This window comes from Populus alba, chromosome 15, assembly GCF_005239225.2.
Source record: "Populus alba chromosome 15, ASM523922v2, whole genome shotgun sequence".
In the NCBI taxonomy this organism is placed as follows: Eukaryota; Viridiplantae; Streptophyta; class Magnoliopsida; order Malpighiales; family Salicaceae; genus Populus; species Populus alba.
The window spans coordinates 12,617,946-12,637,972 of NC_133298.1; the positions used below are offsets into that span (position 1 = coordinate 12,617,946).

The 20,027-nt window shown below is 30.0% G+C and overlaps 1 protein-coding gene and 1 pseudogene across 1 annotated transcript; one reads left to right on the forward strand and one right to left on the reverse strand.

The window, feature by feature from the left end:
* Positions 1-7,704: 7,704 nt before the first annotated feature.
* Positions 7,705-10,243, reverse strand: LOC118033375 (geranylgeranyl diphosphate reductase, chloroplastic-like; annotated as a pseudogene).
* Positions 10,244-16,822: 6,579 nt separating this feature from the next.
* LOC118033374 (protein PHYTOCHROME KINASE SUBSTRATE 3-like) lies at positions 16,823-18,699 on the forward strand. Its single transcript, XM_035038331.2, has one exon. The coding sequence runs from the start codon at positions 17,085-17,087 to the stop codon at positions 18,477-18,479; it is 1,395 nt and encodes a 464-aa protein (XP_034894222.1). The 5' UTR covers positions 16,823-17,084; the 3' UTR covers positions 18,480-18,699.
* Positions 18,700-20,027: the final 1,328 nt, after the last annotated feature.

Sequence of the window (20,027 nt, forward strand, 5' to 3'; positions counted from 1 at the left end):
GTTGAGACTTGTATATCTTAAAATTAATTTATGAATACCTAGTCTCATATATGTTTTTTATACTTTATATTCACATTAATTATTTTTTAATTTTTCTATATAGAATAATTATGTGTAGCTTATATCTACATGAAATGTTCTTCTAAAATTTCAATGTGAGATAACTAATGTCTTATATTTTATTTTTTTATAGTTTATATTTACATGGGTTGTATCATAACTTTTAGATGCAGGATAACAATAGTACACTTAATGCTTTATATATTGTTTTTATAGTATGCATTTATATGAATTGTTTCTTGATTTTTTTATGTCAGATAACGATATCTAGTTGATACATACATGAGTTGTTTCACATAAAATTAATTTATATAAATGCAGCGTTGTTTCGAAGAAACAGTGCCATTCCCTAGTGCCATTCCCTTGCTGCACGTTCAGGGGAAAAAGGAGGACGAACAGTGTCATTTAAAATGACACTGTTTTGTTTTTTTAAAAAAAAACATGAAACGGCGTCATTTTAAACAAAGCATGCTGTTTCATTTAAATAAAAAACAGCGTCAAAACACGTCAATTTTCAAATCAGTCCTCAATTTATCCTTTGTTCTTTTAAGTCCTTAAAATGTAATTTTGATTTTAAGAATTAATTCAATTATATCCCTTCCAACTTCAATCGACGACCTTATAGTTGGTGGTCTTTTTCATTTTGGTCCTTTGTCTCTGATTTATGCAATTTGACCCTTAATTGATCAATAAACTTTCAATTTCTTGAATTTAGCCCCTTATTTGGTTAATTACAACCCCTCTATTTACACACATTTGCAATTTGATCCTTGGTTTTGGATTTCCTTAATTAGGTTCTTAATTGGTCATTAAACTTCAATATTTATGCAATTAAGCCTCTGATTTGACCAAATCAACTCTTAAAAATTATAATTTGACCCAAAAACTTTAATTTCTTTGAATTAAAGCTCAAATTGACTTAAAAATTATTTTTTCTTGAAATTAAACTCTCTATAAATTCAATTAAACTTTCAATAAAATCCAATTGAGTCCATAAACATTCAATTTTGGATTTTTCTCCTCAAATTAAATTTTCTTTTCCAACAAGGCTTTCATCATTCAAGTAAATACTGTCAAAATTTCAATCTTTGTATTTTTAACTTCCTTAATCAATTTTTCTGACCATTTTCTGAGCGCTCCAGCCTCCTATTATTTTTCTAATTTATTTCGGCTATATATTTATATATTTATTATTAGTATTATTATTTTTATGTGGGGACCCAAAAATGGGTTACAACAATACACTAAACTATTGATCCTTATTCACTTCAATAAAATGACATTGTGAAATGTCAAAACCAAACATTAAAATAAATAATAAATTTCATGTTGATAAAATAAAAAATCTCTTAAAACTTGTAGGGAAAAGCAATTCTGATTGCCAATTATATATTTAACAAAGTATCCTATAAAAAAGTTAAAGAAGATATCATATGAATTGTGAAAAAAGGAAACGACATTACTACAAATCCCTCAAGTGTGGGGGTGTCTTGCAAGTATGATAGTGCTTGATCAAAAAAAAAAAAAAAAAGGTCAAGCTATGACCTAAAATTTTGGAATATGTTTTCATTAGATATGCTTCTAATAGTAGAGCACATTGATTTTTTATATACAAGTCAAGTATTGAGGACATGCATCCTAATACTATAATAAAATTAAGAAATGTTATATTCTTTAAAGATGTTTTTCCATTAAATAAAGCATAAGAAAATCAATCATATAAGAGAACAATTGAAGCTATATCAAATAATCATTATCGATCAGGAGACGATGAAGTTGAGCCTATAAGGAGTAAAAAGAAAAAAACAACTAAAATATTTGGTCATAATTTTCTAATATACTTGTTAGAAAATGAACCTTTGGACATACTTTGAGGTAATCTTCTATCCCGAAGCTTTGAATTCAAAGGAGATAGTTAATAATAAAATAGAATTTATTATGACTAATAATACATGGAAACTAGTGGGTCTTCCACCTAAAAGAAAAACATTAGGTCATAAGTGGATATTTAAAAGAAATATAAAAGTTGATGAAACTATTGACAAATATAAAGCAAAACTTGTAGTTAAAGGATTCAACAAATAGAAAGTGTGGACTATTTTGACCTACAATCACCTGTATAAAGAATAGCTTTTATACGAACATATATTAATAGTTATTATATGTATTAACAAGCTTGAAATATATTAAATAGATGTAAAAACAATTGTCTTAAATGATGACATTGATAAAGAGATTTATATGGAAAAACTCGAGGGGTTTGTTATTAATAGTCAAGAAAAGAAAGTTTGAACGCTTATCAAATTATTATATGGTTTTAAATAAGAACCTAAATAATGGGATGAAAATTTTAACAAGGTTATATTGTCAAATGAATTAAAAAAACAACAAAGTTGATAAATATATTTATATGAAAAACACATTTAAAGGTTATGCACTATATGTATCTATGTGGATGATATGTTTATTTTGATAATAATGAATACATGATTAAGTCTACTAAGAAAATGTTAACTAATAAGTTTAACATGAAAGACTTGGATATTGCAGATATTATACTATGAATACAAACAAATTATTAGAACATCTAATGAATTGGTATTGTCTCAATCATATGTTGAGAAAATTCTTGATGAATTTTCTAAATGTGATAATAACATAGTTAAAACATTAATGGACATAAGTATGTATATTTATAAAAAATAAATGAAAGGAATAAACTAAATGGAATACTGTCGAATAATTAGAAGCTTGATATATATTATTAATTGCATAAAACCTAATATTGCATACTCGACTAGGAAACTAAATAGATTTATTTGTAATGTGAGTATGGATCATCAAGAAGAAATAAAAAGGGTACTTAAATAATTAAGGTATACCTTGGACTATTGTTTACACTATAGTTGTTACTTGTTGGTACTAGAAGGGTATAATGATGTCAATTAAATATGACATTAAAGATTCAAAATTCACTAGTGGATATATCTTCACATTCGATAGAGCAAATAAATCATTGAAATCCTCCAAGCAAATATGTATTACAAGATCCACGATAAAATCAAAAATTTTGCTCTTGAAATAGCTAGATAGGAAGACGAGTGACTTTGGAATTTGTGAGAGGATATTTTAAGTTGGTCAAAACCAATGCCAATAATTTATATCCATTATGATAGTCAGTTTGTAATTGGTAGGGCACAAAGCAATATGTATAATGATAAATCTAAACATATATATCATATAAATAATATCCTTAAACAATTTTTTTCAAATGATATTATTCTCATTAATTATGTAAAGTCAAAGGAAAAAATTATGAATTTGCTGACGAAAGGTTTATTGAGAGAGTTTGTGAATAATTGATCAAAGAAAATATGCTTAAAAACTTTTAAAAATAAAAGAGTTTAATGACAATAACCCTACCTAGTTGACTGGAGATTTGAAGATCTATATTAAAAAGAAAACTAAGTTATATAACATTTTCAATAGCACTTGAAAATTAATAAATTTCTTGTCTTTTCCTATGATAATAATGTTACTAGTTGTAGTGTGCTCAAGGTGGGTTGTGCTATTTAATATTTTTATATATTGGTATACCAAATAGAGTATAGTAGAATAGTCTAAATAAAAGACCATCTAAATGAGTGAGAAATACAGTCATTTTTTTAAGAATTTAAAAAAATACTTAATTTTTTAGCACACATAAATCTAGGAGTTGTTCAGAGCTAAAATGAACAAAACAATGAAAACCAAAAAAATATCAAGGTAGAAAACTATATGAATACTAATGTATTGATTTACATAAAAAAACTGAATAGTTCAAGACAACATAATCATAACTTAGCTGAATAAATCCGATAATATTTCATTAAATAATGTTCAAAATCAAAAGTTATTTATCTAAATGTAGTGATCCACCAAATCAATACCTCTTTATGAATTTTCAAGTATTTTATATTGGTAAGATAATTTTCATTCATATGAGGATTGTTGAAAATTTTATCTTAAAACATGGTTAATAGACACATTTAATGGCAAATTTAAAGTCAGATTCACTTACTTTTGGTGTTAAACTTTTATTAAAATTTAATCTCCAACATAAACTTTTTAATATGGAAGATTGATATAATAAAAATAAATTATGGATAAATGAAAAACTCATCTCAAATAACTCTTAATCAATATAGTTTTGTGAAACTAAAAAACTCCATCCTATATAGGAATGAAACAAGATTTTATTGTTGTTTATATAGTGGAAACATCAAGAGTTAAAATTGAACCCAATAATCACCTAATATTTTAAAAGGAAGACGACCTAAAAAAAGTGAGTTTTGGACCTAAACCACGAGTGGTTTTGTGCGAGGCTTGGCTCGGGCTTTAGTTTAGATTTATTATAAAAAGAAAATTTTATATAACAAAGAAATTTTTTTTTTTGCCAACCTATTTTTGAGCTTGATTTTGATTTTATAATTACTTGACGTATAAAAAATTCTTTTTTGCTTTCCCATCCCATGAATAAATAGAATGAATAATTTCTTAAACCTAAATAGTTTTTAGATAATTTTTATTCAAGCAAAAATATCACATTTAAATAAAAAACTTTCAAATTAAATTCTAGTTTGTAAAGGATAATTAAGTTTGATAATAGTGGAAATGAATTCTAGTGGTTACTAAATTAATTCTTTATCAATTTAAGTTTCAAAATCCTCTATAAAAAAATGATTGAAAAAGAGTATTTTAACACAGATTTTTTAGAGTTTACACTCTCCTTTACCTCTATTTTTTTTTTAGCATATTCTCTTCTATTTTATTTTCCCCCCTCTAAATCTTATGTTTAATTTTAGTCTTTGTACGAGATTTTTTAGTTATATTTCCTTAAGATCATGGACTTTGTGCAGAAGTCATCCAAACAAGGTAGTGTTATTAAAATCTCATGAAACTTGTAGATACCACTTGTTTACATTAAATGAAAAACAATAAATTTTTAAGAACAAAGAATTGATCATTCACAAAACCAAAGTTTTAACTTGATAAAATTCTTTAAGATAAAATTTTATTTTTTTATTTTAACATTTAATTAACATTAATAACTCTTTCTCAATTTATTAATTCATATATTTTAAAATTTATTTCATTCAACATAAATATCTTTATGTTTGTCAATTAAAAATTTCACGATACAATGAGATACACCTGCAATATTGTCATAAACTCCCCTTCAATATTGTCATGTTCTTCTACCATATTTACCCACAACATTGCAGTAATAACTTTTTTTACATTATAATTCTCGATATATATAAAACACACACACACTAAAACTGCTCATCTTTTTACTGTAGCAATCCACAATGAAAGGCTAAGTATATTTTTTTTTAACTTTTTTGTTTTGTTTTTTGAACTGTTTTTTTCTTTAAAAAACTATTTTTTTTTATTTTTTTTTTGTTTTCTATGCCTTTTATTTTTTTTCTTCTTTCTTTTTTTTTTTTTATTTTCATAATTTTTTTATTTAGTTTGTTAATATTAATTTTTTGTATTTAGTTATCAAATTATCATGATACTGATCCCGGGTTTAACAAGTTAACCTAGATTTTTTTTTAATTAATTTTATTCGTTTACTTTAGTTTGTTAATGTTAAATTTCTTTCTATTTAGTTATCAGACTTTCATGACACATATCCTAGGTTTCACGGGTTAACCCACTTAATTCTAGGTTAACCCGTCCATTTTTTTTGTTAATGGTAATTTTTTTTTTTGATTTAGTTATCATATTTTCATGAAACGGATCCCTGGTTTAACGGGTTAACCTGATTTGACGAGTTAACCCGGAGTTTTTTTTTTTTGCTTTTTTTTTAATTAATTTTTTTTGTTTAGTTTAGTTTGTTAATATTAAATTTCTTTCTATTTAGTTATCAAACTCTTATGATTCATATCTCAGGTTTTACCGGTTAACCGGGTTTAACGAGTTAACCTGGTTTGACAAGGTAACCCGAAGTTTTTTTTTTTTTTTTTTTTTTTTTTCTTTTTAAATAATTTTTTTTGTTTAGTTTAGTTTGTTAATGTTAAATTTTTTTCTATTTAATTATTAGACTTTCATGACACATATCCCGAGTTTGACGGGTTAACCTGGTTTCACAGGTTAACCGAGTTAATTTTGGGTTAACCTGTCAATTTTTTTTTTCTATTTAGTTATCAAACTTTCATGACGTGAATCCTATATTTGATGGGTTAACATGGTTTGAAGGGTTAAACCAATTTTAATTTAGATTTTGTTTTCCTTTTTCTTCATTAGTTTTTTTCTTCTTATAGCTTTTTTCTTTCTTTTTATTTTTAATTAATATTTTTTTGTTTAATTTAGTTCATTAATATTAATTTTTTTTTTCTATTTAGTTATCGACTGATGTCTTTAGTATTTTTTTTCTCGTTTTTGTGTTTTTTACTCTAGGTTGCACAATACAGTCCATAGTGAAAAGGTTGATGCGTTTTGTTTTTTTTTTTCTTTACTTTTTTTTTTAATTTGGTTTGTTTATGTTAATTTTTTTTTTCTATTTAGTTATAAGACTTTCATGACATAGATCTCATGTTTGACAGGTTAGCCCAGTTAATTCAGATTTTTTTTCTTTTTTTCATTAGTTTTTTTTCTCCATATAGGTTTTTTCTTTTTTCTTTTTCCCTTTTTAACTAATTTTTTTTTTAAAATTTAGTTTGTTGATATTAAAATTCTTTCTATTAAGTTATTAGACTTTCATAACACGGATCTCAGGTTTAACGGGTTACCCAGTTAATTTAGATTTTTTTTTGTTTTTCTTTATTAGTTTTTTTTTCTTCCTATAGGTTTTTTTTTTCTTTCAACTCAGTTAGGTTTTTTTTCTTTTTTTTCTTTTTTACGCCATTGATTATGGACTATAAAGTACAGTCCATAGTGAAAACCGATGACTTTTGTTTGTTTTAGTTTTTTTTTTAATTATTTGTTTTATTTTATTTTAATTTGTTAATGTTAAATTTTTGTTTATATAGTTATCAAACTTTCATGACATGAATCTCGGGTTTAACAGGCTAGCCCAGTTAATTCGGGGTTAACCCGTTAATTGTTTTTTTCTATTTAGTTATTAAACTTTCATGACACAAATCCAATGTTTGACGGATTAACCTGGTTTAAAGGGTTAACCTGGTTAATTTAAATTTTTTTTTTATTAGTTATTTTCTTTATGTTGATTTTTTTTTTCTATATTTTTTTTCTTTTTACTTAATCTAATTTAATTATCACACTTTTATGATACAACCTTGCAGCCAAACCCACATCTAAGGTTATTAAGTTTGTTATTGCAGCCAAACTCACTTAAACTTGGATCATGCAAGTTTAATATTATTATTAATATTATAAATATTACTCTTACATCAGGCGTTGTAACCAAACCTAAAACTTTTGGGTATAGTTTTGTAAAAATACCTAATACTTTTAGATCTTAGGTTTTTTTATATTTTTTATATAAAAAAAATTGACCCGCGGCATCGCACGGGTCATCTAACTAGTAATATATATATATATATATATATATATATATATATATATATATATATATCAGTTCAGTTTTTGAATTTATAATTAAAACGTTTTACATTAAAAGTGCAAGGCACGGGTAAGTTGACTACTGCTCCCTAGTTTATATTTGGACAACAGTGCGAAAATACAGATTTCATCTTGCGTAGGTTCAAGAAGGGAGCCGTTAATTTAAGATGGTCAGTCTCTCGTAGAGGTAGAGATGGGTGAAGAAACAAGCCTCTTAATTACATGGTTTTTCATCTCATACGCTAAGCTTCTCCATTTCCCTTCTCAGTGCATTAGCCCTCACCAGGCTCCCAATGGTATTCACAGCCAGCTTCAAATCCTCCAAAGGGTTCCCAGGCGCTACCCTCTTGTACAAATAACTATCAAAAGTCATCTTTTGCACGTACTCATCTGCGCACTTCTCTACAAAAGCTTCTCTAGCTGGCTTCGATCTGTAGAAAACTTTCTGCAACACATCCAACACCTTATATGGAGGCCAATATGTCTTGTTCCATTTCTCCAGATATTTCCTCAAGTCACTTTCATCCACCATCCTCTTTCCATTCTCTGAACCCTCAACTATTGCCTCTGCACACATTCTACCACTCTTTGCTGCAAAATAGATACCCTCACCTGAGCATTTGGTTACATACCCAGCTGCATCACCACCTTGCGCTACTCTACCTAATAATCTGCGAGGTCGGGGGTGTTCTGGTATCGGGTGAGGTTGGGGGTGTTCTGGTATTGGGTGTACTTCCACTCGTATAATCTTACCACCAAGGATCTTGTCCCTGGCTCTGTTTCTTGTGGCTTCTTGGAATTTTTTGATGTCACCTTTGTGAGTCACCGTTCCAGTTCCAACAGCAACATGGTCGCATTTGGGGAAGACCCACGCGTACAAGTCTGGCGAGACATCATCACCAACATACATCTCAGCTAAATCCTCATAGTACATCATTTTATCATTGCGAATTTTTATCCTCTCCTGTACATACAAGGAAAACAATAACCCGAGGTGAATTTAAGAACATCAACAGAGGAGGAATTGATCATCCATTAGTTCAATGCAATAATGTTTGAGCCAAATCCAATTGTGGAAGCATAAATAAAGCAATGTATGTCAGAAGCTTCTGTAAACATTTTATCTAAGATGTCTATGTACAGAAACAATTGGAAGAATGTAGTAATAACTCATCCGGGCAACCATAAAATTAGTTATATGGCAAACAAGAACCAAAATTACCAAGGCAATACAATAGTATCCATGGCAGCTATGAAATTCTTTTTTTGTGTGTGTATTCGTCAATTACATTATACCATCAATAACAACTAACTACTGGTACAAAATGCTTGACATTTTTAGTTGTATCTTCACAACATAATTGTTTGTCAGAGTATCGTTCCTGTATTAGAGAATACTTAAAGGTAAAAGCTCCCATATCACGAAATCTAAAAGTTAATATTGAAATTATGACAATCCTCTAACAAAATTCGATGTTATAGCATATTATTGTTAGTTTGAAGGACCTCTGGTGCAAATTGAGACTAGAAAGTATAGTTTCTGTCATCAAACAAGAGCAAGAACAAGAACGATTGATCGCACCTCGCGTAACAATAAGAATGCAAAGGTTGTGAAATCAAGCATTTTCCACAATTCGATATAAGATTTAAGTAACAAATTCAACGCAATTCATTACTGAACTGAAAAGAACTGATCTCATTAAAGTAGTGTCAGAAAATGTTGCCAAAATAAAATAGAGTAGAGTAGTATCAAGCTACTAATGAGAAATAGTAGTAATAAGAATACCTGGAAAGCAATAGCGTAGTCGTAATCACCAGCATCAATAGACTTGGAATTTGCCCCATCAGCACCAATCACCGCGTCAACCTCCAAAGTCTTCTTTTCTCCGGTTGCGCCTTTCTTCCCATCATACTCAGTATAGTGCAAGACATAGGGAGTGTTTATATTTTAACTACCTTTGTTAGGAATGTCCATCTTCAAGAACAAACCATTTATTACTTTAGCCCCATTCTTTGACGCTCTTTCTCTCAAGTAAGCATCAAGCACCTCACGGCTCACCATGCCGATGTACTCGTGAGGTTTCAAAGTTTTCCCAATATCCACGGCGAAATTAGATGGAGAGATCATCTTCATCTTGGTCAGTCTCCGATCTATAATGTCCAACGGGAGGTCGAACTCACTCACCCACCATGCACAAAGGGATGGCACCACCGCATGGCTTGCAGTTGTACAGCTTCCGTTCGATGAGGTATGTCTCAATGCCTCCTTTGGCTAACGTTTCCGCGGCGGAACCGCCGGCAGGGCCTCCGCCGATGACGGCTACTCTGAGGTTGCGGTGGAGCTTGGGACTAGACTTGCCGGCTGTGATTCGGAAGCGGCGGTATGTTAAAGGGGAGTTGGGGGTTGTGTGGGAATGGAGTAATTTTGGATGCTCGAGGGAGGAGTGCTGGAGTGCGGTGAAGAATTTGAAGACAACAGACGGAGTCATTTTGTTACGGTGGACTTGAGAGGGTTTGAGCCTTCAAATTTCGCTTATTCTGTTTTCCGGTTAAAGTTGATACTTGTGTTCTTTTAATTCAGTTGTAGTCGATGGAGTCTCTTGGGGATACGATTACGGATTCGAGGAGTTGTTTGGCGTTGGATTAATTAAATGGATGGCGCAGATTGAATTTGGATAATCTTGATAGATTTCGGGCGTGCGTTTTCCAATAGACTATAGAAAGTTCATTGTATGCCACTAATCAATTCTATATTTGTAAAATAGATTGGAAACACAAAATTGTGTAGGAAATTTAGCATGTTTTTCTTACTTTTTAAGTTAATTAGATTTTTTTCCAAATGTTTGTTGATTTTATTTTTGTTCATATGATTTGTGTAGGAAATTGATGCACATTAGCACTAATACTAAAATTATGCAAAAAACCAAGATGTTTTTTGGGATTATTTTGACATGAAAAAATTGGGAGCAGAAGTGTTATATTAAACATAAAGATCATAAAGCATGATAATTGCATTACTTTATTATAATCAAATTATCTACAGCATATGATTCTAAGATGCATGATACCATTATGGACAAAACTTTCAATGCTCGAGCAAGAAGCAAATCATATAACAATTACATTCAGGTAATTATTTTCACAATTACAGGAACCGGCTTGCTTGAGATATATGAATCGGGTGAAACAAAATTATTACAAAAAAAAAAAAAAGTGTTTGGGTGTCGCTAACTCGTTTTCTAACATCATGAAAACTTTTAGTTATGAACTGTAAAACTGGTGCATGTGTTTAATAAAATAAATAAATAGAAAATTATATATATCAACAATATTAAAAAGAATTATTAATACAAATTAAAAATTAAATAAAAAAATTAAGAGATATATTCAAATTAAAATATCTATTACGTAGTTCTTCAAATTTTTTTTAATTATATAAAAATAAAGTTGATTTTTGTAAGAAAAGCAATAATTAAAATTTTATTGAAACAAAATAATTTTCCAATTTAATTCATGTTCTTCTTATTAATACATTTTTTCAATAAAAAATGTAGTTTTTTAAGGCATGATGTTTATTAAAAATAATAATTAGAATAAATAAAATATTTGAAATAAAGAAATAAATATTTTATTAATTAAAACTTCTTCGTTTTATTAATGAGATCTATTTTTCATAAAGTTTTTCAATAAAATAATTACTTTTTTTAACAATCACTTATCCAAAACATAAACAAAAGTTTCAATTAAAAAACAATATATTTTGATAATTTTGATGCCAATGTATTAAGAAATTAAAAATAATATATTGCTCGTACCCTACCGCGTCGAAATTTTTGAACCTGTTTTTCAACTAATCATACGATGTTGGAAAAAAAAATACTCGCCTAATAAATAAAAAATAAATTATGGAGGAAAAATGTACTCTTTTTTTTTTTTCCCGTCAAAACTCATTTTTCAAATTCATGCATTTCTTCATTGTTTGGATAAGAAAAATAATTTTTATAAGCATCATATTTAATTATAATAAAACATCAAAAGCAACAAAAAAATATTCACAGAAACTAGAATGATTTAAGTTTTATTTTTCATAGAATATCCATGGCCATAAACTTGCAAAAAAAGAGTTGCATAGCATGTTCACATATAATAATTAAAAAATATTGCTAATATTATAAACAACTTCTATAATTTTATTTGAAAATAAATACCAAATTAAATGTTATATAATGAAATCACATTTCAAATATGAATCTAATTACTTAATTAGAATGAAAATTGTTTAAAATCTAAGAAAACAATCATGAAAGGCCATCTAAAAAGAGCACTTACTAGTAATAAAAATAATATAGTTGTATTTGAAAATAAATTAAAATTTTTAATGAAATAAAATTGTAAATATAATTTTATATTTCAATCAAATCGAAGTTGAAATCCACAGAAAAAAAATATATAAAAAAGTAAATGTTTGGGCTTGAGTGAGCTAACTATTGGTCTAAAACAAAAAAGATCTATGTAACTGACCATCATCTTTGTTTTTCTTTTTTAATTAGGTGGATGAATGATGTGTAGTCCACCCAATTTTATTTTTTTAAAAAAAAATTACAATGCACACAACATATCATTTGTTGGTTCAATTTTGACCACCTTTAATGGTTAGAAAATCAAGACCTAATCTTTAGGATGTAAAATATTAATTTTAAACCTTTTTTCATCTCAAAATACCTGAAAAAACTTTAAAGACTTCATTAACCCATTTCTAACCTCAAATCAATTTTTAATCATGCAAAAAAACAAAAAGAAACAACCCAAATAAAAATATTTTTGAGGCTCAATCTACTTTTTCAGCAAAATAAAAGGTTAAAAACACCTTAATAAAACTCATCTTGTAAAATGAGAAGTGGAGAGGTACAAAACAAGATTAGTAACAAAAGGCTATTGTTAAAAGCAAAGGATTGACTATGATGAAGTTTTTGCTCTAATTGCTAGATTGGAGACCCTTCGATTTATAATTGCCACAATTGCCCAACATAGATAAAAGATATATCAAATAGATGTCAAGTTAGCCTTTTTAAATAGATTTCTTGAAGAAGAAGTCTATATTGAGCAACATATGAGTTATGAAGTGAAAGGACAAAAAGACAATGTATTAAAATTGAACAAAGCCTTGTATTAATTGAAGCAAACCCCGAGAGCTTGGTATAGTCATATTAATAGTTATTTCTTGAAGAATGTATTTGTAAAGTGTCTCTATGAATATGTTATCTATATAAAGATTAAAGAGAGTAGTGATACTCTTATTGTATGCTTGTATGTGGATGACTTGATCTTTACATGTAATAACCCAAAGATATATTTAGAGATTTTAAGCAAGCAATGATCAAGGAGCTTGGATGAAAACTATTGTTTTTATGACCTCCTATCTAGGGCTTGTGATCACATTTATGGAGATACCAATTATGTTATATCTCAAAACTTTAAAGCAAATTCTTTGATATATCAAAAATACAATAAATTTAGGCTTATTCTATGATTACTCTAACAACTTTGATCTTATAGGTTATAGTAATAGTGATTAGGCAAGGGATATAAATAATAGAAAGAGCATTACAGGTTTTGTCTTTTACATAGAAGACTTTTACATAGAAGACACAACATTATTCATATGAAGTTCAAAGAAGATATTTATAGTCACATTATCAAATTATGAAGCTAAATATGTAAATACTACAACATGTATTTGTCATTTCATATGGCTAAAAAGATTATTGAAATGGTTGCAAATTTCATAGGAGAAGTCTACAAAAATTTATATAGACAACTCATCATCCCTTGCAATAGCAAATAATCTAGTATTTATGACAGAAGTAAGCAAATTGACACAATATTTCATTACTCACGAGATTGTATTACAAACAAGAAAGTTAAAGTCAAGTGTGTGAAGACCCAAGATCAAATTGCATATATTTTCACAAAGCCACTCAAACATGATGTTTTTGTCAAAATATAAAAAATGTTGAGAGTTATAAGAAATTAAGTTTAAGGAGGAATATTGAAAATAAACTAGATTTCTAGTTTTCTTAAAAAATAGAGGAATTAGTTAGTTGGTCCAAAATTAAAAGAACCAGTTTATTAATTAAGAATCAGCCAACTGATTAAGTCAATAAAATTACTTTTCCTATTTAAAATAGGTTTTCCGTTACTTAGTATAATTATTTGATTTTCTGGATTTTAGATCTATAAATAAATTTATAATTAGAAGTATAAACATAAGCATACAGAAAAAATATGTACACAAGAAAAAACACTTGATTTATAAACCTAAGTATAAATAGACATACTTCCTCTCTAATTTTCTTCTTATTCTTTAGCTTTACTATTTTGCATTGCTGTCCATGAGCTTCTATTACACTAATTTTCTTCCATCACAAAATGCCTATATTAATGAACTCGCTTCTGTAATTCCCATGGATAATGGAATTGTTAGAACTGCATTAGATACTGGATGTGGGGTAAGTTAAATTATACCAGTGGTCCTTATTTTCCTCTAGTGTTCTCTCTTAATGTTATCAGTGACTGTTTTTCTTAATGATCCTATGTTTGCTTAGTCTGCAGCGTGGAGTGTTTGGTATTTACTCTTTTTTTTTTTTTTTGTTTTTCATTTCGTTAATTGCTTTTTCCGGTTCCTAGGTTGCAAGTTGGGGTGCATCCCTTTTCAAAAAGAATGTTATAGCCATGCCATTTGCACCAAGGGACTCTCATGAATCACAAGTTCAACTTGCAATTCCTTATCCTGAGACAGATGAAGTCACTAGGTGCAGCACGGCAGCCATTTTCGGAGAGGCTGAATGCTGTTCCTTCCAGAATATCCAGTGGCTCCATTCCCGGAGTGTCTGTGGAGGCACTCCTGGAGGACAACCGGAGGATAAACAAAACCATAGACTCAGGGAGGTATCGCAGCTTTATGGACATGAATGCTGGCATGGGAGGCTTTGCTGCAGCTCTAGAATCTGCTAAAACACTCTGGGTGTTAAACATGAGCGTGGATTGATTGGAATATATCATGATTGGTAAGTTTTGAAAAATGTGCTTTCTTGTTTCTCTGCCCACGTGATTTTTGCTGGATCAGATTAATTTATACCATCGTTTCAGCAATTGTTGATCTTGGCAGCTCTTTCCTCGTCATGTTTACGGTATTGTTTCTCTGCCCACATGATTGGTAAGTTTTGAAAAATGTGCTTTCTTGTTTTTTGTTTTTTGTTTTTTTTGGAAATGCTTTGTAAGAAGACTTAAATTATTAGTTTAATGATGATTTTGGAGGTGATTTTGTCGTCGGAGGGGTGATGATCCGGTAGTGGAAGACACCAACGTCAAGAAAGAAGAAGGGGGCTGGAATTTTCAGCAAAAGTTGGATCGAATACTTGTAGTTTTAAAATTAGATTATTGTCACAACCGAGTTCAATTAATTTTTTTTATTAAAAAAAATATCTAGGTGTTTGCTAATGTTTTTTCTAGTAGAAAGAAAAAAGTATGTGTAGATTGATTTGATATGATCTAATTATCTTGATGAATACAAAAACAATATGAATGACCGGTAAAAATATAATTTGATTTAAAATAAATATTTAAAATAATTTTTTTATATAAATATTAAGCCAATGTATTGGATCAATTCGAGTCAACTCGGGTTAACTTGCTAATTCACATATTGAATCATGAGATCATAATAACCTTATAGAAAATAAATTAAAATAAATTATGAAGTTATGTTTTTAATAAATTTAATGTTGAAGATGCAATTGAAAAAATATTAAAAAATAGCAAAAAAAATGACCTTATTCAACTTAATTTAACTTATCAAACCTGTGATCCAGGTTGTGAGACCTGAATAGCCTAATAGAAAAAAAAAAAATATATATATAATATATATATATATATATATATATATAAAACTTAATTCTCAATCAACCCAATATTAAAAGATGAAATTAAAAAACAATCAAATAAAAATTGACTAGAAAATGACTCTAATGAACCTAAGTTAACCCTCCAAACACATGATTGGAGGTCATGAGATGAGTATAGCTTTATAAAAATAAATCAAAATAAATCACGAAACTTAAACTTCAATCAACTCAATATTGAAAAATAAAATTAAGGGAAAAAATCAATCATAAAAAAAAAGACTCAAGTTAACCCATCAAACTCGCAGACCATTATGAAATTGAAATAACCTCATAAAAAATAAATTGAAAAAAATAAATAAATTTTAATTTTTAATAAATTTAATATTAAATGATGAAAAAAAAAAATATTCAAATATCCTCTCTTTATTTAGGGTTTTTTTTTTTGTTTTCCTGTTAGTGTTATAAAAATAAGGATTGGCAAGTGTTATCAAGAACAGTAAGGATATGTGTTTCACATGAGAAGAGTGCTGTTAATAGTGATAAATAAACGTATTGATTTGGTCCTTTCATGCCCCCATCAACGTAACAGAGCTTATCCAAAGAATGGTCAAATCTTAACTCCTGCCACTTGTCAACATGTTGTCCATACATAGTGTTAGCCCTAGAACGATTATTATACCACGGCATAAAATAAAAGTTTTATTTTTTTTTAATTTTTATTTCGCAGTAAAATTTATACATATTAATTAAAACTAAGTTTTTTTTCAAACGATATTGAAAACCCACTTTTACTTTTCACATAGTATGACGCATTCTGAAGAACTTGATAAATTCTTTTTAAATTCCATCAAAGATTTAAATTAAAAAAAATACATATAAAAACAATTCTCCTTAACAGCAAAGCTTGTACATATTGCAGGTAGACGTAGGATTGGTATTAGGCACATATGTTGCAGCCTCTACAAGCCCTACTAATATAGAGTGTTTAATGATAAAATTTAAAATTAATTTTATTTTTTTATAATTTCAAGTTTAAATTATATAATTATTAATATGATAGTTACTAAAAATTTATATGATTGTTAATTTTAGGATCTGTAAAATTAGTCAAGGCACTTGCAAACTGACAAAAAAAAAATTATATATATATAATTCTAACAATGTAACTTTATTGATCGATTTATTTTTTAAAATTTACAATATTAATTTAAGATCCCAGGGATTTGTCAATTTCCAAGTGAACTCGAACATCTACAATTACTTGAAAAAAAAGAAAAAAGAGATTGGTTGTTCTCAAGAATCCGGCCATGAGATCTTTAACCTTCTCTTAGTCAAACTCTGCTCTACTATACTTGCCCCCACTTTGAGCACCATTTCTTCCTCCTTTTTAATGCCATGGCTTTAGAATCTTCAAAAACTGATCCATATCATTCAAAAATCGCTTTGTAAAGTGTGCCTTGTGTTCTCACCATCTATTTGCTCTCTTCTTTCTTTCCCGCAGGATTTATTCCCGGCTTCTTAGGCCAGTCAATCTCCCCCATCTCTGGTGCTATGGACAGCAAGAGCCCTGATCTTCACGAGGCCTCGTTTTCTTCTTATCTCACCAAACAAGAAGACAATTTTGTACTTAAGCTGACAGATCAGTCGGTGCAGTTTACCCATCCTGCCAAAATCACTTCAAGCCAAGAGATTTCCCTCCCTGCCAGGTCAGAGAGGACTAAAGCTGAAGAGGGGGAAATCAGCGTCTTTGGCGCGGAGAGATACTTCAATATGAAACTGGATGATGATGGTCCAAGAATCGTTGACAATATTAATGCAGGAAAGTACGTGCATGAGAAAGAATACCCGGTTGATCGACAACAAATGAGACCGAGAAGCAGATTAGGAACTCCAAGTGTGAGTTCTGAAGCGAGTTGGAACAGTCAAAAAGCTTTGCTACCAAATCCCCTGAGAAATTCATCTCCAACCAGGCACCAGAAAGTCAATGAAAGATGGTTCTTCTCAGGCTTTTCCTGCATTAATGGCTCTTGCTCAGACAAGAAATCTGTTTATACGGATAAAAATATTGGTCACAGAGGGATCACTCATGGAAAAGAGCTCAGGAGGGAATCTGCTCGCAATCCTATCGGACCGGAAGGGACTAGAAAGCAGTCTCAATCAAGACTAATCCAGGTGAAAGATGAGTTTCACAGCCCGAGCTTTAAAAGAACGAGTGTTGGTTCAAAAAGAAGAGAGTACTTTGTGTTGCCATGCGTTAATTCTGGGGTGCAAAATCTGAATCTTAAAGGAGGGGATCAACAGAAGATCATAGAAGACGACCCACGAATATCCCTAGAGGTGTTCGGCTCCCATTTGATTAAGAAGGAAGATATAGCACTGAATCTGGAGAGAAAGCTGTCGGTGCTAGCTTGGGATGCCATCCCAAAATCCCCAAACCTCCCACCCACCTCCGCCAGCAGCTGCCAGATGTATGAAGACATTGAAAGCGATGGCAGTTCGGATCTGTTCGAGATTGAGAACCTGTCTGGAAGCTCACATCTACAGCCTATATTCACCAAGCAAACATCTGATGGCATGTCTAGCTGCATGATGACACCAACCAGCCGGTACTATGAACCAAGTGAGGGAAGCATTGAATGGAGTGTAGTCACCGCCAGCGCTGCTGATTTCTCAGCTGTTTCAGTGGACTACGATGAAAAGATGGTGGCTGTCGGAAATAGCATAATTAATCCGGGTTTAGCATCCACGGTGCCCAGAAGAAGCCGCCCAAACGGCCTGTTGGGATGCAACAGTCAGAAAGCAGTAGATGTTGCTGAAGCTGCACACAAGAGAAACGACAGGGCGAAGTCTCACTCGCAGCAGCTTCGAAGGACAGACGCGCCCATCCCAGTACTGCGGAATTTACAGGCTCATGAGAATATGGTGAAAGATCCTGATTTCCCTTGAATGATTCCCGATGCATTTTTAGCTTAAGAAAGTAAGCTCTGTTTGTTGAACTCTAGATCGATCATGAGCGTCTCTCCGCTTCTTTCATGTATGAAAGCATGAACATACAAACAATATCAATATCAGGGAAATAATTAAGATTTGCATCTGATAATTATGTTTAAAATGTGCGTGAACATATATATATACATGCAACATTAATATTTATTATGTAAACAAAATCCTCTAATTACCTGCTATATAATTAAGCTTGTTTTATATTACATGTAAAGTTCGTAAATTCTGAGGCTGATTAGATTAGATATTGTAGATTTTTTCTAGCCATCGACATCGTAAATGTCATCCAAAGGGAGAACAACCCAGGAAACATGAAAAGTGAACGCTGATTTCTTTAGGTGTGTGGACCTTGAAGACACACAAAGGAACCACACAGCCGACCATCCATGTCTAGCCTCTTTCCTTTCTCCACTAATAAGAGCTTATTCTTGTTCTCTTGATTTATAACTTGGTGCGTCACTCATGTTTTGGACATTCTTGAAATCGTTCAACAGATTTACTTTTGGCTAGCCACCCTTGCCTCACATATAAGCCTACAAATCTAAAGCTCAGGTAGTAGGCATGCATGTATCTATTTAGATATCTAAAGCTTCTCCTACAAATGGAGACGCGCCTCCCCCCACCCCGATAGAGGAGAGATCCATATATATATACACACACACACACACACTTCAGAGAGCAATAATTATAATACGTACGTACATTATTATTTCAGGCCAAGAGATTATACATTTTATTAGTACGTACGTATGCATCTATTACATTTTGCACGTGCATTTTTCAAATTATTGAAATTATGCTTTTTCTAGTGGGTTTGTTTTCGTGTTTAAAAATATTTTTGAATGCTATAAACTAGTTTTATATATTTTTAAATTATTTTAATTTATTGATGTAAAAAATAAATTTTAAAAATTAAAAAAAAAATTAATATTATTTTGATATATTTTCAAATGAAAAGCAAGCGTTATCACCATCCAAATACTACCTTATTATTATTATATCAAATCCAACGTTTTTGGATAAGTTTTAAGTATTTTATCCTTTTTCTTTGTGAATATTAATAGTTTTCTTCATTTTAATATTTGAAAATCTTCTCTCATTCATCTTTTTTGCCTCTTTTTAGACAAGAATACCCTACGACAACCAAAACAAAAATTGTATGGGAGAATTAATACATGTTAGGGCACTCTTGTCTCCCAAAGAAAACGTTTTATACATACATTTAAGGCCACTTGAGGCTTTTCCTTGTTTTTATTGAAACTCTGGTGAACCAGCTCGAGAGGTTTGGTCACAGTCAGATGTTTTAGATATTTGGTGTGTGCTGAACATCCGGTTCAACGCCGATCAATTAGCTCATCGGCCATTGCATGCATGCGATCTTCAAATTTCTGCCACATCTCGTAATGGAAAAGGGCATTATAAGGCCAATTTCTTGTTGGATTTCAGCAGAGAAATGCCTGAACCAATTAAGAGAGGTAGGAAATTTCAATG